At 50.0% G+C, this 24,406-nt stretch overlaps 1 protein-coding gene across 3 annotated transcripts in view; it reads right to left on the bottom strand.

Annotated features, from left to right (window-relative positions):
- Window positions 1-24,406, bottom strand: part of KIRREL3 (kirre like nephrin family adhesion molecule 3) — a 399,979-nt gene that overhangs the window by 124,519 nt on the left and 251,054 nt on the right. For 2 of the 3 annotated variants that reach the window (XM_071449858.1, XM_071449859.1), the window contains exon 2: window positions 18,311-18,388. The exons of the other annotated variant lie outside the window; for it this stretch is intronic. In XM_071449858.1, the coding sequence (XP_071305959.1) occupies window positions 18,311-18,388 (78 nt within the window). The remainder of the gene's footprint in view (window positions 1-18,310; window positions 18,389-24,406) is intronic. 3 annotated transcript variants of the gene reach the window in all.

Here is a 24,406-nt window from a genome sequence, read left to right as displayed (position 1 = left end):
AGCTGCAACTGGAAGTTGTGCAGTTCACGGGGTGGAAAATTAGAGCAAAGAGCTTGCCTTGGGTCGCACCATGTTTCACTTCCATCCTCGTTTTTCAAAATCTGTTATCACAAGCTATGAGGCATGGAGAGAAATCAGAATGAAGATGCAGCTCAGAACAGAAAATGCAGATATTGAATGTTACATTCTCTGCATATGGAAGTGGGGTTGGATGATCTTTAAGGTCCCCTCCAACCCAAACTGCTCTGGGATTCTATAATATTAAAATGAGTGGAAAATTCTGCTCCTTCTCACAATAATTTTAACTAGTCTTGCTGTGATTGGTGAGACATTGTATAGATTGGAGAATCCATCCAAGGAGGGGTTAAATGAGTCTCTCTACAGGGTGTTTCCATCTCTGCAGGTGTTGAAAGTTCCACCATCAAAGATTTCCCGTCAATACTTTCCTGAACAAGAAATTCCTTGGTGGCACCAAAGCTCACGGATGGAGGGAAGAGAAGGCAGGAATAAATCTTATTATTGCCCTGCAAGGCTGGGAAGCTGCTGTCTGCATGAAACATCACCTGGGTGGCTTTTGGGGGAGCTCCTGGCCAGATGAGCTCTGGGATATTGCAGAGCAGGCTGTGGACTCACTCCAGCTCCTGCTGTTTACCAGAGCAGGGCGGGATTGCTCGGGGTTGTGCTGTGTGAATTATCAGCTCTGAAGATGAAGTGGAGTGAGAATTAGCAGGTTTCTGCTATAATTATTGTTTGCTTGGATTTTTACAAGTGGAAGTGATTGTAAATATGTGCATTTTTTTTTACACATGTAAGATTCATATTTAAAATTAAAACAAATTATTCTGAAAAACAGCCTAAAGTGAAGTATATGCAATATAAACACAAAAAAAAAAGTGGCAGGGGGGAGGCAGGAGGGGTTGGAGATGCTGAGATGAACAGACAAGGAGCAGATCATCTCTGAGAAGGAAATATTTCACACATGTGTCCATCTTGTTATCCCAGGAAAGTGCTTAAAAATTCACTTACTTCTCTGTCTATATGTGGGAGTGTAATAAAAGCTCTCCTCCACGAAAATCTTGGCTACACTATCCCCAGAGCCAAGGAAATGCCTAGAAAGTTCATTTATCCATCACAGAAGAGGCCAGTGACCTGCACCACTGCTGACAACAACCAGCTGGTGCTTTTTACCTGGGTTTTACCCAGTAAAGCAAAGAACCATGAAAAATGAGAGGCAACATGAATCCAGTCAATATTTACAGCCCTGCAAGTGCTTTGTCAGCCCAGGTGCAGGCCTGGGAGAAGGCCCAGGGAAGGGGCTGTGCCCTGTCAGACAGACCCCGGGGCTTCTCCCCTTCCCTGCTGGAGAAGGAGGCTCGGGGGGGACTTGGATTATTGAACACGGATTTTGCTTTTTGTTTTGTCACCAACTCCTTCTCAATGTTCCCCACTGCAGAGTCAATGGCTGCCTGGTGCAAAAGCCCGGTCCAAGAGCAGATTAGCACATTGCAGCCTGCTGTGTTAATTAGCAGGTAATGAGAGATGCTGTCAATAAACTCAGCTGTGTCTGACCCCCCTCCTGGGCGCTGCCTGCAGGACTCAGAGTGAGGAGCCCTGCTGGGGTCACTTAGGAGATGATGTGCTCTCAGCCCAGAGCAGAGGCACAGCTTTGGGAGAGCTCACACAAGCAGCACAGCAACAAATGCCTTTCACTCAGGTTCTTGGGGACAGGGGGGAAATGCTTTTCCACCTGATTTGCTGGTAGAGGAGCCCTTGCTCAGGGTTCAGAGCTGGGAGTGTGAAGCCAGGAGTCAAAATGAAAGGAACTTCATTATTGTTAATCAGGAGTTGGACTCTGTGATCCTTGTAGATCCCTTCCAAGTCAGTGTATTCTAGAATTGCATTATTCTCTAAGTATAGAATTATACTCCCCTGGAGTAAATCAGTGATCTCTCCCCAAGGATTTCCCCACTCTTGAGAACTTATCCGCAGTGGGGATAAATACCCCCAAGGAAAAATAAACAAAAAACCTACATAAATAAAGAAATAAGGCTCTTTTGCAGCTTAAATCAGAACAAATTTCAAATGCAGGTCCCTTCTCAGGCTGAAATCCTGAGGAATGGTGAGAGGAAAGTCCCCAAACAGTAACAGTTGCCTGTGCCACGTCCATCTCTGACTTGAGGAAAAGCTCCCTGCCTTCAAGGTGGCAGGAACATAACCTGTTTGAGGCCTCAGAGAGAGACACATAACCATCATCATCATCGTTTTTAAGGAGCAATGTGCACCACGGTGCCTTATGGACACCTATAAATTACCCAGCACCCGCCTGCCAGCTCAGCCTAAGCTCGATATTGCCTGCAGTAATTATTTGGATCAAATGCAGTTTATCTGCTTCATATTTGTGTTTCTGTGCTCTCTGGTAACTTATAAATGTCATTGCAGTGTTTATTTGTTATAATGAAACTTAATGACGTTTGAAACCAATAGCTGTGGTTGCAGGCTGCAGGTTCGAAGTAATCTCTTCATCTTTGGAGCAGGAGGCCCAATGATAACATTAAATTATCCCACAGAAAAGGAAGATGTATGCAGACAGATATTCAGGCCTGTGTATTATTCATTGGAGAGATGACTAGCAATGAGCCACAGTGCCTAAGGCGACGGACTCAAAGCATTGTCACCCAGCAAGGCAAATGTTCCTGTCCAAGGGGAGCCAGTTGTCAAGCCACGAGCCCAAGTGCATCTCAATCTGTTTTATTAAACCTTCGAAGGCATGCTGGGTGCCAGCCGCCCGTGTGAGATGGCTGGCAGGGAAGAAATGAGGTGGGGCTACTGTAAAACAGCAGAGCTGTGTCAGGAGGGGGAGCATCCAGCTTGGGGAGGCATCAGAGGGGTGGGTGTTGGAAGCCAGGACATCCCTCTGGCTGCCCTGGATTGCTCCAGCCCCAGCCCGGGGGGCTCAGAGACCTTGGCACAGAGCCCAAGACACCTGTGCCTTTTTTTGAACCATGGAAAAAATTACCAAGCTTATATGAGGATCTGCAAACCACAAAAGTTTAAGTAAAATGATAGTTTGTCACAGAGTGAAAAGTAGGATTTTGGGGTTTTTAGAATGGGGGCTTGGGGTCCCAAGATGGAGGAATTTGGGTGCACCTTGTCCTTCTTCTTTCTTCTTCTTGACCTCCATCTTCTGGGTGATGGTGCCACTTTTGGATTGGTTTAGGGTAGGAACACACTGTCTAACATAGGTGATAGGTATTGGAAAATAATTGTAAATAATGTACAGGTAGTTTTCAGTATAAAAAGACAACACCACCCTGAGGGTGGGCAGTGTGCCACTGACTGACCTGCTGAACAGACCTCAGCAGGCCAGGGAAAGAATGTTACAGATAACAGAAAAATAAACAACCTTGAAAACCAGAACAGAAGAATCCTGACTCCTTCTTCGGTTCTGGGCTGGGAAAAGAGACTCTGCCACATCTTGGGGTCAGCCAGGACCACAGAGACCCCTGAGAGCTGGGAGCAGAGCAGGAGCTTGGCAGTGCTGGGACCCCACCCCAGCCAGCTGCTGGGTGCTGCTGGCTGTTCTCCCTCCATGCAAGACCCAGAATAAACTTTTCTTGCTTTGCTTCAGGCACAGCTCCTTGTCCTCCCTCCTTCTGAATAATTTCCTCCCTTGGTTTCTATTTCTGTGTGTATTTATAGACTCTGGTCGTGTCTCCCCTTGAGCCTCCTCCAGACTATATAAATTTACCTCCTCCAGTCTCTCCTCTTACAACCTGCTGTCGAATCCCTGGGCCATTCCTGGCACTGCAGTCAGAATTCTCCCTGGCTTTGCTCCGTGCTCCCCCCTGCAGGTCCCGTCCCACCGCAGCCCACGTGGAGCTGCACAATTACTGCTGCTGAGCACCTCGGGACCTGCTGAAGCAAAATGCCCGTGGCAACAGCCAGGAACATCTTTTCCCTCAGCTCCCTCCGTGCTGTCAGGAGTGTGGAAGTACCCAGCACACAAAGAGCTTTAACCCCTGCAGCACAGCTGAGCTGTGCAACTTCTGGTTTTCAGCTGCTTTCCTTCACATGAGCTGGGCTGGGGCTCCCACACCTCCTGCTCAGGCTGCTGCATCCCCCAGGAATATGGAAACAACCTCACTAGAGCCCTCCTCACAAGGGCAGGGAAACTTTAGGGTCTGCAGGAAAGTGGACCCTGGTGAAGTTTGGCTTTTTGTCTTCACCTGCTTCTCCTGCACAGGGTCAGACAGGTCTGGAAACGCCCGTGCTGCAGCAGCTGCCCCCAGCAGCAAAGCTCCATCCTCTGCTCTGGCCCTGAGCAATGGGACAGCTTGGCCAGAGGGGGAGGGAAGGGGCTCTGCCCTGCTCAGATGAGACCCCACTTGCAGAGCTGCCTCCAGCTGGGGGGCTGTCATCATTGGAAGGACATGAACCAACTGGAGTGAGGCCAGAGAGGCCATGGAGCTGCTCCAGGGCTGGAGCCCCTCTGCTCTGGAGCCAGGCTGGGAGAGCTGGGGGTGCTCACCTGGAGAGGAGAAGGCTCCAGAGAGAGCTCAGAGCCCCTGCCAGGGCCTGAAGGGGCTCCAGGAGAGCTGGAGAGGGACTGGGGACAAGGGATGGAGGGACAGGACACAGGGAATGGCTCCCAGTGCCAGAGGGCAGGGCTGGATGGGATATTGGGAATTGGGAATTGTTCCCTGGGAGGGTGGGCAGGCCCTGGCACAGGGTGCCCAGAGCAGCTGGGGCTGCCCCTGGATCCCTGGCAGTGCCCAAGGCCAGGCTGGATGGGGCTGGGAGCAGCCTGGGACAGGGGAAGGTGTCCCTGCCATGGCAGGGGATTGGAACAAGATGGTCTTTAAGGCCCCTTCCAAACCAAACCATTCCATAATTCTTTGATTCTGTGACACCCATGAGTCTCTTTTCTTTCCCAGGGCTGTTGTGTGAAGCCATTCCACATCCCTGAACTACCCTGAGAGTGCCAATGTTTAGAGCTTCATCTCATGTGATTGCAGGGCAAGATTGTTTCCCCCCAGACCCTCCAAGGACCAGCCCATGGGGCACATCCATCCCTGGCATCTCTGGGGTCCCTGTGGGGCACCTGTGGGGCAGGGAGGTGACCCCTGCCCAGGGCAGACCCTACAAGCAAGCCCTGGTCAGTGCTTTATTCAGTGAGCACCAGGAGTGCAGGGAAGCCTGGGCAGCTCACTCACTCCACCCCCTGAGCACCTGGATGGCAACCAGAGACCTTTACTGGCAGACAGGCTACCTGATGACAACTGACAGGAGAAATTCATCTTCGTTACTCGCAATCCTTACACAGCCAGAGCTAAAGAACCCCCTGCAAGGCTCCCACCACTGAGAGCTCATCCCAGCCCCCAGCTCTGATTTCCCTGTGAGCAGACCTCTTTTCCAGCTGGGAGCACCTTGGATTAACTGACACAGCTGTCCCTGGGTCCTTGCAGCCCCCAGAGCCTGGGCAGGTCTCCCATCCACACTCCCACTGGGTCTAACATTGCTTAAAACCTCAGTGACATCGATTAATGAGGAGGAGAGACCTGTGCAGGGCCACCTGCAATGCCCTTGATGGAAACCCTTGAAAAGGGAGTTAATTCTGGACTCTGGCCGCGCTCAGCTCGGAGGGGATGCAAGCTCTGCCACCTCCCAAGCAGCTCTGGGAACAAACAAGTTGACAAATGAGGCTGCCTCTTAATGAAGCTGCAGCCAAAGTCAATACTCGGCCCTTCTATCAGGGCACAGATCAAAGATGGTCTCAAGGGCAAACGACCTGGCAGGGGTGGGACAGCTGTCACTCTCAGGAGGGAGGGATGGCTCCAAATGAAAAGGAGCAGCCTCAGAAGCAGAGGGAGACAAGGGCAACTTGCAGGAGCAGAAAGGAAAAGGATTTAGAATAGGAGACATACAGAAGGTGGGGGAAGCTTTGCTTCCAGGCCTGGAGTGCCCTGTCTGCAGTTAAATTCTGGTATTCTCTCTGTCTCCACCATCACTGCTGCACATCCAGAGCTACATCCTCACAAACCTGTATTTCAGCTATTTCCCTGCAGAAGTTTTCCTTTTCCTCCCAGCCAGCTGACAAAAGATGAGATAGGGAAGGATTAAGGTTCCCCCATCTATTTACAAGTATCTCGAGGGGTTTAAAACTTCACCTCCAAGTTAGGTACACTTGGGGTGATTTTCTGGGGGCAGGGATGGGCAAGAAGGAAGGAAAACAGCACAAGAGATAAAGAGACCCCTCCCACAACAGCAAATCAGCTCCTCAAAATCTACAGCTGTTTGTAGCTTGGAGGAAGGATATTCTCACCAGGGAGAGAATGACCTTTAGATCCAGCAATATTCACTGCACCCTCCAAGCCAGCACTTCAGGCTGTCCCCTGTCCCACAGAGCAGCCTCACTACAGGGAGTGGCTGGGACAGGAGCCCTTTGGTGGATGGTGGCAGCTGGGACTCACCTGGGACAGGACAGGAGCCCTTTGGTGGATGGTGGCAGCTGGGATCACCTGGAGCAGGACAGGAGCCCTTTGGTGGATGGTGGGAGCTGGGATCACCTGGAGCAGGACAGGAGCCCTTTGGTGGATGGTGGGAGCTGGGACTCACCTGGGACAGGACAGGAGCCCTTTGGTGGATGGTGGGAGCTGGGACTCACCTGGGACAGGACAGGAGCCCTTTGGTGGATGGTGGCAGCTGGGATCACCTGGGACAGGCCACCCCTGATCCCAGCCTGGCTTGGACAAACCCCTGGATGCAATTCCATACCCGGCTCTGGCTGGCTGGGAGCAGGCTCCTGGGGCAGGGATTGTTCTCTCATGTTTGGGAGGTGCCACAGCACCTGGCCCAGCAGGGATCTGACCCTCAGCTGAAGGTGAGCCCACCCAGTCCTTTCCTGTCTCCAGAAAAATCCATGGGCAGCTCGGCTCCCCCTTTGAAAGCTCCAGGATTGAGCACTGGTCTGAGCTGATGGCAACAGCGACCCAGCACACTTATCTCCAGGTCAGCTGAAATATTTCATTTAGCTTCTAAAGGAGTCAATGCCTTTCTCTCTTTCTTCCTTTATTTTAAATCTCGGAATGCTACTGACTCTCATGAATATTGATGAGAATCATTAGTCACTGAACATTTCACTTCCCTTCTCTTTTCCCGTCTATATAAAAGCTTCATCTTTGTTAAAGGGAAAAAAAAAAAAACCCTCCATCTCAAGTTATATCTTTGGATATGCTTTAAGATTAGCTCCATTAATACATTTATAGAGGAGTAAATACCCATGGGAGCAAATAAAGGGTATAAAAGGGCAGGGAAATACTGACTCTGAGACTGGTGCTGCACTGGAGGGAACTGGGAAGGTTTGTGGCTGATGTTCTTTGCCCTCTGAAGGTTCTAAATAATCCTTGCATTGACTGCCTGGCCCGGGGGATTCTCCTCACACACGATCCCTGCCTATCCTGCAGGTTTTTGACCATTCCCACTCCTTCCACCTTCATCATCAGCCTCAGCCTGAAGGCTTCAATCACACTGAGTGAACACAGGTGGGAGGGTTTGGCCAGATACAGCAAATAATTTGGGGCAAACAAGAAAAGCAGGACTTGCAGCATTCAGCTGGACACTTCACAACCAGATTTTCCTATTTCCTTATGATAAGAATTTTTAGAAGGGTTTAAAACAAGTCGGCTCAAACACAGCTGTGTGCATTGCTGGGTGCTTGGCAGTGTCTTTCACACAGTCCCACTTCACTGAGGAATGGAAGCAGGATCACTCTGCTGGCCTGAAACACACAATTTCATCCCATTTTGTCATTACAGCAGTGAAACAGAGCTGCCTCACACTGCTCCTGTAAGAGAGGAGCTTCATGCTGTGGGTTGGGACTGCAGGGATGGTGTTATGTGGCACACAGGGAAACCCTGGGGAAGGAGCTTCAAAATGAGTTATTTAAGCCTTTTCCAAGCACAGCAAAGCCACCAGCTCCCCAGTGCCCAGAACACCAGAGGGTTTCATCTTCACACCAGTCTTAGCTCCCACCCACAGCCTGTTGGGCTGGAAGTTCTCCAGTTTCTGCTCACAATTGCACAGCAGATTTCCTTGTGCTGGTTCAAGAGCCATTTCAATGGCAGACCTGGCTGTTCCTTGATCTGAGGGTGTCTCAGGGTGGGACTTACAAGGCTGCAGTGGTTTTAAGTGATATTCTAAGTGACAGGAGCTTGGTACTGCTTCATTGCTCCAGTCTGGGCATCAGCAAACCATCTCTGCCTGCAGAGAGCATGTGGCTGCCTCCAGGAGAGGGAGGTTGGGGATCCAGAGCAGGCAGGAACAGTCCTGCTGTCTCCTTGCAGCCATGCCTGTGCCACACAGGTGCCCCCCAAAATAGCAGAAATTATGCTCTCCCTTTCTCCAGCCTTGGGTAGAGATGTGCTATCACAATATTACCCCCTTTCTGACCAAAATCTGGATTGTTTTCTTGAAAGCAATGGCTTCCAGATACCTTGAGAGCTGGAGACTTCCACACAGCCAGGCTATTGTGTCCATGTCAGGGGAATTTACTGTGACTGTGTTTACAGGGGTCTCAGGATGAGGGAAGAGACGAGGAACCTCACTCTCTTACCTTTTTTACTCCCTTACTCTCTCACCCTCTCATCCTCTCTCCCCCTCTCTTCTCTCAGTCCTGCTCTGAGCTGTGGCTGGCAGCTCCCAGCAGGGCCCTGCACCCAGGCCCTTTGCAATAAACCACAAGTTCCACACCCTGGCTGCAGAGATCTCTGGTCTCTGTTGGTCCCCACTGTCCTATCCCCTCACATCCCACCACTACCTGCTCTTGTGAAGAGCCTCTCCAGCCTAAGACTCTGAAATGTCTTTAGTGGGCTCCCCAGAGGCAGTCCCTGCAAGGGAGCAGTGCACAGATCCCACAGGATCCAGGTTCTCCTGTACACACCTGCAGGCTGAACAGCAGCTCCTGGAATGTCTGATGCTGCTACTCAGGGAGTGAGGAAGGATCGTATTCATTTATTTAAGACCATGCAGCAATAGCTTTCCACAGGGGACTGCTGCTCAAATCAATAGATAAAATGATACCCTTCAACCATTAACTGCTACAACAACACTGTTACCGTAAAGCTCCTGAGCTCTGATCAGATTTATGACCAGCAGAGTTGTTCAGCCGCTCCACAGCTGCTGTAGATGACTGGAACATCATGGATGGAGCTCTGCTCCCCCTCTCCAGAGGAGCAGAGAGCAGCAGGGAGCTGGGGAGAACAAAGAGCAGGTAACACAGGAATGCATTCCCTTGGCAGCATCCCTGGGAATGTGTGTGCTGCACCAGCCAGGACTCAGCTCATGGCCGCAAAGGTCCTGCCTTTCCCAGTGTTCCAGCTCACCCAACCCAGGCACAGTTTCCCCTGACACCAGACACAGGCAGCTCCTACACTGGTTTTCCTCAGGTTTCACTTACATCCCTGCCTTGTTCAGCTTCCAGACACACAAAACATCACGGAAATATCAATGAGACCTCTGAGATAACAACGCATCCTTAACAACTCCTTAAGAACAGCTCTATCCACTCTCCTCTTCCTTCCCAACGCCTTTGTCAGATAAAGAACAAAAGGCTCAGTGCAGCTCACCCAGAGCTGCTGGCCCTAATCAATTGCTGAGTGACAATGCTGGTGAGGGAGCACCCCCATCACAGAGCGGGTGGCACCTTCACTGGGAGTGACAGCAGCCTGAGCAATGCAAAGTTCCCACTTCATCCCGTGCCTGGAGATCAGCTGATAACGGAGCCACCATCCCTGGAGATCAGCTGATAACAGAACCGCCATCCCTGGAGATCAGTACAGTGTTTTTGAGGTACCCAGGACGAGGTGAGAGATGGGAATTTGACTCCATGTTCTCAGAAGGCTGATGTATTATTTTATGATTATTATATTATATTATATTATGCTATACTAAAACTATGCTATAGAAAGAGAAAGGATATATCAGAAGGTTTAACAAGAATGAATAATAAAAACCTGTGACTGACTCAGAGAGTCTGACACAGCTGGCTGTGATTGGCCATTAAGAAAAAAACAATTCACATATTTGGATAAACAATCTCCAGACCACATTCCAGAGCAGCAAACACAGGAGAAGCTGAGGCTTCTCATCTTCCCAGGAGAAGAAATCCTGGCAAAGGATTTTTCAGAAAATATGACAGTGACAGATCAGCTGATAACGGAGCCACCACCGCTGCACCCCTTTGTGCCAGGGTTCCTGCAGCTTGCAGCAAAGCTTGGCAGAAATCCCATTTCCAGGGGGCAGACCATGCAAAGCCCAGAGGGCACAGCTGTGGGAAGATGCTGGGGTGCTGTTGGAGCTGCTTCTGGGCTGTTGAGATTTGCTGTATTGGCTGAGCAGAGGCAACACTGTTTGAACTAAACCAAGGGACACGTCACAGGTCTGCTCCCAAAGGACAGAGCCTTTCCACTGTCAGGCCAGAGAACCAAGAGCAGTTTGACCTTCTACAGCAGCACTGAGGTTGTTGGCATCTGGTAGAGGAGAAAGGTCACGTTTTACAGGGATAAGAGGACTAGCTCCTATTTATCCTTGAGGCTCAGGAAGATTCATGCTCAGCCTGTGCTGCTGCAGATGTAAAAGTCACTTGCAAGATCCAGATTAAGTGTTCCCATAAATCCAAGTAATTCTGAGGCAGCAACTGCCTTGCTGGGCTGTTAATGGGTGGCACAAATATGCCACTGTGCCTCAGTGCCACGCTCTAATCAGAGGTTTTCCTGGCAGGAAGGGTTCACTGAACCCAGTTTGAACTATGGCAGGGAGCAGAGGAGGCGGTCAAGCAGAGAGACATTTGGAGCAGAGGCACAGCCAGCCTCTCTGAAATAGCCATTTTTCCCCAAAAGAGCAAGGACTCCATCCCAGAGCTCAGCTGGTTTCTCTCCAGGCAGTAACATGGGGCCTGACAGAGACAGGAGCTGCAAATCAGACCATTGCAGAAAGGATGCTCAGGCTCTGGGAGGAAAAAATATTGTGAGTCCCTCTGTTCTCCACTGGAGAAATGGAGGGGTATGGTGGGATGGATGATGAGGAGTGGGACATCAGAGGGACATGGAGCTGCAGGAGTGAGTCCAGTGAGGTCATGGAGCTGCTCCAGGGCTGGAGCCCCTCTGCTCTGGAGCCAGGCTGGGAGAGCTGGGGGTGCTCACCTGGAGAGGAGAAGGCTCCAGGGAGAGCTCAGAGCCTTTGCAGGGCCTAAAGGGGCTCCAGGAGAGCTGGAGAGGGACTGGGGACAAGGGATGGAGGGACAGGACACAGGGAATGGCTCCCAGTGCCAGAGGGAAGATGGGATATATGGGATATTGGGAAGGAATTCCTCCCTGGGAGGGTGGGCAGGCCCTGGAACAGGTGCCCAGAGCAGCTGTGGCTGCCCCTGGATCCCTGGCATTGTCCAAGGCCAGGCTGGATGGGGCTTGGAGCAACCTGGGACAGTGGAAGGTGTCCCTGGCACAGCAGGGGTGGAATGAGAGAAGCATTAAGTCCCTTACAAGCTAAACCATTCCATGACTCTGTGATTCTGTGACTGAACTGGGCACACATCTGCCCACAGCTCTACAAGCAGCAACGCATCCACACTCCGTGCCCACCACATTATCCAGGATTTCAATATTTGTGACATGCTTGAAAAATTTAACCCACTTTGGTGTTTAGATCCATCTCCTTCCCTCTTTGTCCTCCTTGGTGTTGTGTTTCCCCACCTCAGCACTGCTGCCCAGCTCCCCAGGGACCCCAGCTCTGCCCCGCAGCAGCGCTGCTGCAAAGGAGCTGCAGAAGGAGCTGCAAAGGAGCTGCAGAAGGAGCTGCAGCCCTTGCTCCTGCAGGAGCTGCAGATTGCCTCAGAGAAGCTATTAAGAAGCAGTCAAATAGAGCAACCTTTCATTGACAAGGCACTTGGCCCTTTAAACGATTCCAAATAGTGTTTTCTTTTTATTGCTTTCTGCAGTTTAACAGCCTTGATTTCAAGTTACTTTGGCTTATGATAAACTCTGGATCTATAACACCTCTATTCTCTCCCTCTTTGGTCTCTCTTGCCTGCTTCTTCTTTATGTTTTTATTAAAAAAGATTCAGGAAAACAGATAGCAGATTAAAAGGGAAACAAATTGAAATGGGTCAAATGTATCTTGCTTAGATGACAGCCACCCCATTAGATACTTTTAAACAGGACAAATAATCCTTTTGGAAGCATAAGTGGGCTTTTACATTTATTCTAAATTACAAACCAAATGATTGCAGCCTCAAATGGAAGCACTGGCTAATTGCACTAATATCTCACTAATTCCAGCACCAAGGAATGGGGGAAAAAATGAACAATTTTCACCATTTTACCAATTATTCAATTTAGGCCAAGGTACATTATGCAAACCCTGGGCTGAGCTTCCTCTCCATTTTGTGATCTATGACAAGGACTGGAATTCCAGTTATTAATAATGGAGGAGCTATAATTATTCTAAGGATGGGTATGAGATAATTACAAGCCATAAACCCAGCTTTCATATGCACACACAATTCTCTCACTGTTTCTGGCAGCACCAAAACCTTGCTGCAGACTGGAGACACCCTGAAGCTCAGGACAAACCCCCCATGCAGAGCTGCTCACAGGTCATGATGTGAAGCCAGAGCTGGGAACATGAGCAGGAACATGAGCAGCTGCCCAGCTCTGCAGGCAGGCAGGGGCTGGTCAGAATCAACCTTCCAGAGGTGGAATTGGGTGATCCTGAAGGTTCCTTCCATCCCAAACACTGTATGACTCCATGGTTCTGTGATCCTAGAAGCTGCAGTCTGTGAGGGCTGCATGGATGCAGGAATCACCCCAAACAGAGCAGGCTGGTGGCTCTCCTTGCCTTTAGGCCACCACTGTCCCTGTCTCTCTGGGCCAACTCACCCCTGTCCCATATTTGATGTATGTGGATGAATTCCATCTTTCCCCCTTCCCCCAGGAACTTGCTGTTGGAGCAAGGCCAGAGGAGGCCATGAACTTGACAAGAGGATGGGAGCACCTTCCTGGAGAAGATTGGGTTGTGTGGAGACCTCACAGCCCCTGCCAGTATCTGAAGGAGCCACAGGGAAGCTGGAGAGGGACTCTGTCAGGAACTGTAGTGACAGGACAAGGGGGAATGGGTACAAATGGAAATTTAGATCAGATATCAGGAAGAAATCCTTCACTGTGAGAGTGGAGATACTGGCACAGGTTGTCCAGGAGGCTGTGGATGCTCCATCCCTGGAAGTGTCCAAGGCCAGGTTGGACAAGTCCTTGAGCACCCAAGTCTAGTGGGAAGTCTCCCTAAACATGGCAGGGGAAAGTTGTGACCAGATGATTTTTAAGGTCTCTTCCAACCCTTAACATTTTGGATTCTATGAACAAAAGAACAGAGCTTTCCATTAGTCCCTTCTAATAAGATCCCAAACCTTCAGAACAGAAGAGTCAAGGTGAGATTGCAGCTCAGACTGTGAAACTTTCAAAGCCTTACTCCTTACCCTCCCAAAACTGAAGATTCGTTTTATGCTGCCCAACAGCCCCAGGTGGCTTTTAAAGAAAAGTTGTGCCCCCAGGATCTGGGCAGCCCTTCTCTGAGCTGATTTCTGCAGCCCTGAGCAGCAGAGGTGACCTGCCACGCTCTCCCTCTGGCACAGAAGGCAGAGCACTCGTTGCTATGTGGAGCTGCAGCTCTGCAGCACAGGCTCCTGGCTCTGCTGTGCTTTGTGTGGTGACTGGAGACACCTTGAATGCACAATCCACCAACGGAGAGCGGCTGCTGCTGGAGATAACTGCGGCACAGCCTCCTCCTGGCACAGCAGGCAGGGTTTGCATCCCTCTGAAGAGGAGAGTTTGTCCTTCCCTCAGCACAGATCATTAACCACTCACTGCTCCAGGAGGAAGAGGCTGCACCAAATCCTTCTGTCCCTTTCCCTCTCCATGCTGGGCACGGGGATGGAGCCCACCCCTCATACTCCAGGAGCTGTGTCCACCCCATGGAGATGCCACCTGTGGGGACATGAGAGCCAGCAAAGTGACTGGAAGGGGAGGTCAGAGAAGGGCAGGGAGCTGCCCTGCCCCGCTGCCCTGCGTGGGGGGACGTTGTTGTAGGACCTTCCAGCAGCTGGTGGCTGGTGGGAACAGGTGGTGGAGGTGAAGGCTGACACCTCTCAGTGCTTAATCGTTCCCGTTAGTAGCTTTATGAATGGCAGCCAAAAAGTGCCATAATTGCTGCAGTGACGCTTGCTAATGACTCGAGTTAGATCTGGCAAGTAGTCAAAGGCAGGAGACAAGGAGTAAAATTGCAGGAGCTTGCATCTGAATTCCTGCCTTGGACCACTGCAGAGGAGAGCAGAGCAAACCCGGCTTGGGACCTGCAGGTATGGACAGGGAGGGACCAAGCATGATGGGTGAGCAGAGAGAGATATTCCAGCACACCCCTGCCTGCCCCTGGGGAGAGAACTGCATGAGAAAGGAGAAGTGGGAATAGAAGAACAAGCCCAAATTTTCAGAGGAGCTCAAAATCCTTTTTCTTGGGGGACGAAGGTGACCCACCCCTAGAAAATATCTTCCAAAATCACCTTGAATCAGGGGGGCACAAGCCCTGGGAGAAGCAGGGTTAAGTCAGCCCACAGCATCACCTCCAGCCCCAGCAGCACCTCCCTTGCCCTGCAGGTGCCTCGGGACATCCAGGCCACCCGCCGGGGCTCCCACTGCTCCACACTCATGGCCATGGCAGAGCTGTTCCCAAGGAGCAATCCAGCCCCTCCTGAGCTAACAGCACGCTCCTCCTGATTATGTATCTGTTTCTGAATGTTAACAAACAGTTGGCAGCAGCTGATTGAGTGGGTTATTAGCAGAATGAAGACAGATGGTGGAGGATTAACTCCAGAGCGTCTTTATTGCGAGGCCGTCATTGCAGACAGCTCTCCCTCTCCCTCTGTCTGCAACTGCCACCAGCTCCATTTCACCCCACAGCTCCCAGTGCACACCAGAGCGTGGGCCCAGCACGAGACGAGCCCATCATCAATCACATGAGCACAGAGCAGCCACGCTGGAGCTGTGCCTTGCTGTTCCCCAGCCAAATTCCACCCCCAAATCCAGACTTTTCCTGCTGAGGGCTTTACAAAGCGAGAAGTGGTCGCACCTGATACAGCACAGCAGGGCAAGGACAGTGCCCAAACTGTTTGCTGTGCCCATCATGTGGGGCCTGACAGCTGGGAGAGGCTCCAGCATTGCACCTGGGCCTGTCTGATCACTACACAGAGAGTGAGATGAGGAGCTGATGGAGCTGATGTGGGCAGAGGCACATCCATTTGTAGGGGGATAGAATATAAGTAAATAAAGATAGTATAGAAAGTAATCTTAACCCCTAAAGAGTTGCAGCTGGGTTAATTATTAAAGATTAGGAGCAGGCCTGATTTTAACAGGCCACAGTTGTAGCCAATAAGAAGAGTGTTATAAAAGAGTGGATTGGTTGGTTGAGGGGAACTGGAGTCAGCTGGCTACTGTGAGGACAAGGAAGAGTTGGTGCCTAGAGGAGCTGCCTACAAAAAACCATCAAGGAGGTACAAAACTCTGGCAATATGGAACCCTTGCAATGTAATGACAATAGAACTCTTGTAATATAGTAACAACCAATGGTGACCCTGATGTGATTTGGGGAGAAGGACTAGAACTCTTGCACTATAATGACAACATTCATGGATACTGATCTTGGCTCCTCATCCTGGGGCCAGCTCAGCTGGAAGAGCCACCACTGCAGCCAGCTGGTCAACAAAGAGCACAATGCCACCAAAGGCCCTTGCTGGGCACCTCTAACCCAGATCTTTTTTATCACACTGGGAGAAGTTGCCCAACTGATCTATGAGCATCCAGACTGGATCTTCTCTGTGAAGACAGCAAAAACCACCATGTTCACAGAATCTCCTGAGCTGGAGGGACCCACCAGGACCATCCAGTCCTACCCCTGTCCCTGCCCAGAACCCCCAACAACCCCACCCTGTCCATCCCTGGCAGCGCTGTCCAAACTCTCCTGGAGCTCTGGCAGCCTCGGGGCTGTGCCCATTCCCTGGGCAGCCTGGGCAGTGCCAGCACCCTCTGGGGGCAGAACCTGTTCCTGAAATCCAACCTAAGAAATTATTTCCCATCAGAAAATTATTCTTCCACACTGTCAAGGCTTCTAACTCCTCTTTTACCTATCTCCCTCCAAGCCATTGTAGGTGTCTCCAGTAAATGACAGGAATGTTCTAATGGTCCCTGCAATTACCCGTTTCCTCTGGGATGGAGAGCCCACACCTCATATTATCCCACTGCCCCACTGCCTTCCTGTGCTTTCAGTTTCCTCAGCTCCCTTGTAATTATTAATAGAGCTGCTCTTCAGCCTTTTTTTAAAGGGAGAAAAAGCTCTCACTTGGCACAAATATGAAGGGGGACCTGCTCTCTCTCCTCACCCTGGCAAGGGAACTGGCCCAAAGAGTCTGGCTCAGGCACCTTGGGCAGGAAATTCCTGTAGATGACCAGACACTGACCCCACCCCAGCTCACACACTGTACAGTGTGGATCTGTACTGCAATCCACCAAAACCCTGGGAAGCGGGATGTCTGCAATTGTCATCTGTAACTGCTTCTAATGAAAACACAAGTCCTAGGTGGTCTTTGTAGCCATGGAAATCCCCCTGACTTTTGTTTTTTGGCAGATTGTACCTTTAAACATAATGGCCCTGCAGCCTGCAGGGGCCAGAAACTGGCTGCATGTCAGGCAGAACACTTTGTTCCCTTTCCCTCACAAAAGCTTTACTTTTGGCCTTTCATGTTTCTTTGTTCTCTCCACACAAAGCCACGCTCAGCCTGAAAAGGGGGCTCACTTTGGCTGACGCAGGCTCTGAATCCATCAGGGGACAGAGCAATCCCAAAGGATTGGCAGGATGCCCAGGGTCCTGCCAGCTCTCCAACACTCTGTGAGCATCCCAGGGTCTGGGCACAGCCACAGACAGCCTGTCCAAGAGGCTGGAGGGACAGGAAGGTATTGAGAGGGAGGCTGCACCTTCTCACAGCATTAGTGTCCCATGGGGCAGCCCCTTCCCATTAAAAACAGCCTCTAATCAATGTTTAAAGAGCGTGTGGTAATTAACAAGCATGAGGTGAAGCCTTGTGAAGTACTTTCCTCATGTTATCAGCTCACTATCAGGGCTCCTGGGAACGTGAAGGAACCTTTGATCTTCTAACTGATATTTGAACCATAAACTTGCCTCTATGAGAGTTTTACTTCATGGAAACAAACTCACCTTTTACTCTCATGGAAAAAGGCTTCCTGCAGGAGCAGACACCCCCACAGCTAACTGCTGGCTAAACTCCATCCCATGCAGGGAAAAAGAATCATGCAATAGTTTGCTTTAGAAGGGACCTTTCAGGTTCACCCAACCCAAGCAGTGAGCAGGGACACCTTCCCCTAGACCAGGTTACTCAGAGCCCCATTCAGCCTGACCTTGGACGTTTCCAGAAAAGGAAGCACAGCAGGGCAAGAGATCACACCCTTTGTCCGAATTATTTTCAATCAGAATCCCTAAAAAGGGTTAAATCCATGCTTGGGTCAAGTTTCCAGTTCCTAGAGTGACCTCACAGAAGCCAAACTCCCTGTGACACATCCTGGAGACCCTCCCATCTCGCAGGGCTCTGGGCTTCCTTCTCTCATCCAACATTAATCAGAGGGAGCTGCACCAGGGCTGGCTCCAGGAAAAGAAGCTACCAGAAGCAAGGATGGCAGTTCTTCTGAACATAAATAGTTTTTGTTTAGTTATTATGCTTCATAATTATTTATGATATTTCTATGGATTAATCAATGCTCATAAAGTACTTGGGGAATGACTGGAATATAAAATAGGGAGATTTTAGCAGAGGTTTGAAGAGCAATGTAATGGTGACTCTGAGAGGTTCAGAGGCACTGGAAACTGGATTCTGGAAGTGGCATGGTGACCACTGCCACCCTACTAGAACAAGAAGAGTAGATGCAGCAATTGCTGCAAGAGCTTCCTGTGGGACAAATCCTTTCTGTAGGAAAAGACAGTGGATTTTGGATGGATGGAACTACAAAGCTCCTGCTCTTCTCTTGCAGCTTCACACAGGGGGCTCCCCACATGCCCTCTAAGATGTTCCCAGAGATCAAAGGTGAAGCAGGATTTTCTCCTGGGTGGGAACAAGAACCCAGCACACTCTCAGAGGTGAAGCCCCTCACAATGAGATTGCTAAAGAGGAAGAAGAAGAAGAGAAGGTGAGAGAACTGCTCACCTTCAGTCATCCTGCGGTACTTCTCCTTGTACATGAACCCCAGTACTAGGCAGCATCCTCTTCCTGGGAGCCCCAGTTCTGCAAGAGAAGAGAGCGTGGGGTTAGACTGGGCTGAGGACAGGAGCAGGCTCCTGGGGCTGCTGCAGGGAGCAAATCCTGCTGGAGAAACCCTTCAGGAAAAGCACCAGGAAGGTGGGCACCTAACTGAAGTCTTTGGTCAGCCTCACAGAGCTGAGCTTGGCTGGGCCCCAAGACTGTATCTAAAGACAGGAGGGTCAGCATCCTCTCCCTTGCCTGTCCTTAAGCTCTCCTCTATTCCAAGTGAGGCAATGAGCTGCATCTTCTTCCACAGCAGCGTGTTGCAACAACAGGACTCTTTCATCCCTTTCTCCCTTAGTGGGCAGCAAAGGGAAATGGGAAATGGGCCTCAGTAGGGAAGAGAATTCTGGCCTGAGGAATCTTGCTCTTTAGAAGCAAGCAAGTGACCCTGTGAGCAGGAGAGTGCCAGAGTCTGAGGAGGCACAGGCCTTTGATGCCTTGATTTGTTAATGGGGCTTTTTGACTCTTGGTAACAAACAGAGAGATCTGAGCGTGGGTTTTTCCAGAAGTAGGCTGCGAGCACAGGCGCTCTCCCCGTGCGCATCTCAGAGAGGCAGAGAGCTCTCGTTCTTCAAACAAATTCTCCTGTGTCACAGTGCAGAAAATTAAGGTACCATGTCCCCAACGCTGCCTGCGGACTTGCAGAGCTCCTCGGGGGCTTCTGTGCTCTGCAGAGCCCTGCTGATCAAAGCCCCTTTGATGTTTACTTAATGTGGCTGTGGACTGTGCAGAGCCCCCTCTGTGGAGTTGTGTCGCTCTCTCGCTTGCAGGAGGGGAAGGCAGCGGGACCAGAGCCTGGAGAGCAGAGCAGGACCTGCCTGGCAAGCTTGGCTTTCAGTGCCATGAGGCAAATTTGGGGCTGAATTGATCTGGATCGTGTCCAGAGGAAGAGGGATGTGTGATGTGATGTGATGTGATGTGTTGTGATGTGATGTGTTGTGATGTGATGAGGGAAGATCCCCAGACCCATGGGGTGGTGTTTGCAGGGGTCCCAGGACGAGGGAAGAGATGAGAATCTTGACTCCATGTTTCAGAAGGCTGATTTATTATTTTATGGTATATATTATATTAAAAGAAAATGATATATTCAAACTATACTAAAAGAATAGAGGAAAGGATTTCATCAGAAGGCTAGCAAAGAAAGGAAGTGGAATGATAACAAAAGCTTATGACTCTCAGAAAGTCTGAGCCAGCTGACTGTGGTTGGCCATCAATTAGAAACAACCACCATGGACCAATCAAAGATGCCCCTGTTGCATTCCATAGCGGTAGATAATTATTGTTTTTCTTTTCCTCTGAGGCTTCTCAGCTTCTCAAGAGAAAAATCCTGGCAAAGGGAATTTTCAGAAAATATCATGGTGACAGACCCAGACACAGAGAATCCCTCCCTAGCAGGGCTCGCTGCCACGGCATCCCAGCAGAGTGGTTACATCCTCCTCTTGTGCATAGTATGAGGTAGAATTTGAGCCTAAACCTAGGAAAAACCAGACTTCTTTTGATGCCACACACAAGCCCAGTTAAAGCACTTTCTCTAGCTTTATAGAGGGTTCCACCTTGCAGGACGCCCCTGGTCCTAAGGCTCCCACCAGGGAGGAACCAGCATCTAACCAAACCAAATCACACATGCCAATCCACTGAGGCTGATGATCAGACAAAGGCAAGGCTCTTGAAATAATCAGAGTAAGATGAAATTTAATTGCTCCCCTAAATTGTCCTTGTCCTGGAGGGCGTGCCCTGGAGAGAAACAGGCGTCTCAAGAATGTGACTCCACCTTGGACAGTGTCTTTGGGGGTGCTTGTAACTCCTTCATTGGACATAAAAGCTGGTGACTAACTCGGGTGAAGATGTCTAAAGATCAGGGCAGATGACTCAACCACCAGAACTCTCAGTGGTTTCTTGAATTAACAGGAAGGAGTAATGAGCAGCCATTGTCCAGGTCTGATGGTGGAAGCCAGTTCTCCTGCTCTCCAGGACAGAAATAACGTGCTCCACCATGGTCTGCACCAAGTGCACAACCACAAACACACCCAGAGAGGTGTCAGCCTGCAGGTGTTGGATGCCTCTGACTGCAGGGCCAGCCAGCTCAGGCTGCCTCCCTCAGCCCTGGCTGATAAGGAGGATCGATAAGACCTTGCTGCCCTTGGTTCCATCAGGATCCTGTGAGGACACACACTCCGTGTGCCTGGCAGAGCCCCGAGCCTGCCTGAGCCCCCGGGGCCGCCAGCACAGAGCCAGCACAGCAGGTGAGAGCCTTCATGTCTTTATTGATAGGAAAACAAAACCACATCGATTGCTATTGAGCCTCCAACGAGCACCAAGGTATCAAAGTAATTAAAACAACACAATTAGATTAGTGTCAGACAAGGCAGCAGAGCCCACAGTGCAGCTGAGCAAGCCAGCTCTGCTTGCTCAGACGTGCGCACAGGGCCTGTGAGTGGATGCTGGATGGGTTTTCCTGGACACAGACCTGGGCTGAGGGGGCCTGCCACACACCATGAGCACAGACATCACCAAGATCATGGAATGGTTGGGTGGGAATGGGCCTTAAAGACCCTGCCATGGACAGGGACACCTTCCCCTGTCCCAGGCTGCTCCCAGCCCCAATGTCCAGCCTGGCCTTGGGCACTGCCAGGGATCCAGGGGCAGCCCCAGCTGCTCTGGGCACCTGTGCCAGGGCCTGCCCACCCTCACAGGGAACAATTCCCAGTTCCCAATATCCCATCCAGCCCTGCCCTCTGGCACTGGGAGCCATTCCCTGGGTCCTGTCCCTCCATCCCTTGTCCCCAGTCCCTCTCCAGCTCTTCTGGAGCCCCTTCAGGCCCTGGCAGGGGCTCTGAGCTCTCCTCAGAGCATTTTCCTCTCCAGCTCTTCCAGCCTGGCTCCAGAGCAGAGGGGCTCCAGCCCTGGAGCAGCTCCATGGCCTCTCTGGACTCACCCCAGCAGCTCCAGCTCCTGATGATGATGATGGTGGCCCCAGAGCACCCCAGGCCAGGGCAGTGCTGGGGGCAGCAGGAGCTGCAGTGTCCTGGGACAACCCCACCACTCAGGTGTCCAGCTCTCACCTTCCCCTTGCAGTGAGCAGAAAGCTCCCAAAAAGGGGGTTGTGGGCAGGGGCTCTGCCCCAGGCAGTGGCTGTGCTGCCCCACAGGTCCCAGCCCAGCTGAGCCCTCAGGGAGGGAGGGAGGCTCAGGCTGAGCTGGATCTCAGTGAAATGTGGGTTCTTGCCTCTCTGGAGCCTGGCTCAGATGGCTGCTGTGGGTGCCTGGCTCCCGTCTGCCTCCCCAAGGGGTGCTATAATTAACACTTATAAACCACTTTGATATCCCATGATGAAAGGAGCCGTACAAAAGCACTGCATTATAATAATTCATACCAGAAATTTGTGAGAACATGCAAAAATCTTTATAGCTAAAGGCATCTTTAAATACTTGAGAGTTCCTTTAAAAGGTAAAATACTTCAAGATGATTCTGCTGCCTAAGGATGTCTCACCATTTTGGCTTTTAGTGGCTACCTAAAGCTAAAAGAGTTAAGCAGATATGCAACATTTTAAATGTCTTGGCTTTAGGGGGGCTGCTGAGACACACCAAAACCAGAATGTTTTAACCCTTGTGTGTCCTCATCTCCCCCAAATCAATCCCATCCATTTCCTTGTGATGGTAATTGAATTTCTCAGCATGGCAAAAGTAGTTATAGCTGAAGTTGATCATCCCACGGACTGTGATGAAGTGGGAGCTAAGGTCTGCTGGTTGCAAAACACCCAGCAGAACCATGGTTTTGACCCTCTCAGAAGTACCTGCATTAATTCACCCCCAAACTGGCAGAAGAGCCACTCACTGGGCAAAGCAGGAGCAACTTCAAACCACAAATTGCCAGTGACAATGAAGCAAAAGCCAATTAAAAGAAACAAGACCTTGAAGTCTTGGAGAAATGGATCCTCACCCTGGGAAATGGAGGGGAAAGATGCTTAGGAAGAAAGATCTCTCAGTGCTGGCCCAAACTACACATTACTTCTGCTTTTTCCTTGGTTCTTTCATTGTATGCCATTTCTTGTCTCAATTTCTAGGCAATTCCTTCCCTCACCACTCAGGAAGGGAAGGAAATATCAGATCACCGGTGCACTAAAGGCTAAAGCTGCAAAGCTGTAATAAGGGTTTATTAACATAATCATAATATGTACTATTGTGTAGCTGTATCCCACCAGGAATGATAATAAACATTTAATAGCCCAATAATACCTGTTTAATAATTTTTCAGCTCACCCTGTCTAATTGCAAGTTTATTAAAGAACGATAAACTTTATAATCGTTGTAAAGGCATAATTGCAATTCCATTGCTTATTTAATATTGAGCTAATGATATTACAACTAAGTTATATTTTCCCATACATATTAAATATCAATTAGCTGGTTTAAACTATTGATTTGTATTTAATTAACTATGCTATTATATACCAATTAAACTCTTATAAGAGAAGCAGAAACAGCTGGTCTCTAAAATTAAATTTTTAAAACTTTGTATTAACATAAATATCACGTTTCCATTTTGTCATGTTTTCCTTCTACAGCGATGGCAATTTTCTACCTGTAAATATTTTTTCTGATTGCATGTTATATCCATGAGTTTAACTCTGCTTTTTGGGATGGGGAATGGGCAACCTCCATGGTAGATATCCTACTGTCAGTGACATCAAAATATGGAAACTGGGCAAGGCAGAGGGCTGGAAAAGCCTTATCTCACCTGGAGATCCCAGAAGCAAAGAATTCAGCTGGGAGCTCTTCAGAGAGCATGAAATTCTCCAAGGAAAGAAGATTGACACATTCCTAAGTTGGTCAGCAAGGAGAAGATCCTACTTGACCAAATCTAAGAGATTTTGGTGGAGAATCCTCATCCTCCCACTCAGGAGTTTCCTGTCCTGGTGGATACAGTTGCCTGCTGTACATGGGTGCCTTGGTAAAGAAGCAATAGGGACAGAAAATCCTGATTTCCCAAGGATTTCCATGCTCTTGGCTTCACTGTGTCTGGGGATGCTGCATCCCAAAAGTTTGAAGAAATAGGTGATGGAGCATTGTAGCAGACCCCATGGACCTGGCGAGAGCTCCACGGAGGATTGAGACTTAACAGTAGGAGCTGCTGAGTCATGATGAGACAGCAAAATAAGCTCCTGTCTCTGACCCTCCGCCCCATAGCCTTATCTCTATAACCTCATAGGTCATTCTCCCTGACCCTTACTATTGGACAAGTTTGGATCCCCCTATGCCCTATAAAAAGGGGCTGTTTTAGCCCATTCGACAGAAGAAGAGCTGTCGCTGGAACCCTTCACAGACTCCCCAATAAACCATCGCTGTGGAACACCAGGACCTCTCCTTCTCTGCTCTCGCGTCTGCTTCTGCCTCAGCCAAAGGTGCCCCAGTGAGCAAGCAAAGAGCTGAAATCTTAAGAGAGCTGATAATCACTAAAGAGCTGGCAATCACCAAGCTTGCTTAGCGTAGCCTGTGGCGGCTGCGAGCTGACTGGGTATTCGGGCACTCTGTCCCCAGAGGGATTGAGTACCCAGACCATCCTTATCACTCGTTGATAAGGCCAAGATCGGGGCTTTATCATAGAGCATTTTCTTTGTTTTTCATCATTTTGATTTGCAGGCTCTGAACCATCCCAAACATCCCTGTAACCTCTCCTTCAGAGGACCCTGCCCTGGGCAGCCATGGAGCACCTTTCCTCCAAGTTCTCCTGCCATCAGTGCTGGGTTCAAGCTTCCCCCCTCGATGTCATTTGCATCCATGAGCATTCCTGAGCCATCCAAACTCCTGCTGCCATTTGGCAGAGAGCAAACAGATCCTTTGGCACAGAATTCCTATATTACACTGTTAAGTCTGCAGAGCAATCCAAGATCTTCAGAGATGAAAAAAGCCATGCAAATTCATGTTGTTATTAAATCTGTGCCTGGTTAATTTATAAAAATGTATTAAAAAACCTAAGAGTCTTCCCAGATGAGAAAA

This window comes from Agelaius tricolor, unplaced genomic scaffold (assembly GCF_023055355.1).
Source record: "Agelaius tricolor isolate 1412-34295 unplaced genomic scaffold, bAgeTri1.0.p SCAF_29, whole genome shotgun sequence".
NCBI classification, from domain to species: domain Eukaryota; kingdom Metazoa; phylum Chordata; class Aves; order Passeriformes; family Icteridae; genus Agelaius; species Agelaius tricolor.
The sequence above is the reverse complement of the archived record's forward strand: the minus strand, read 5'-3'. Positions and strand labels throughout refer to the sequence as shown.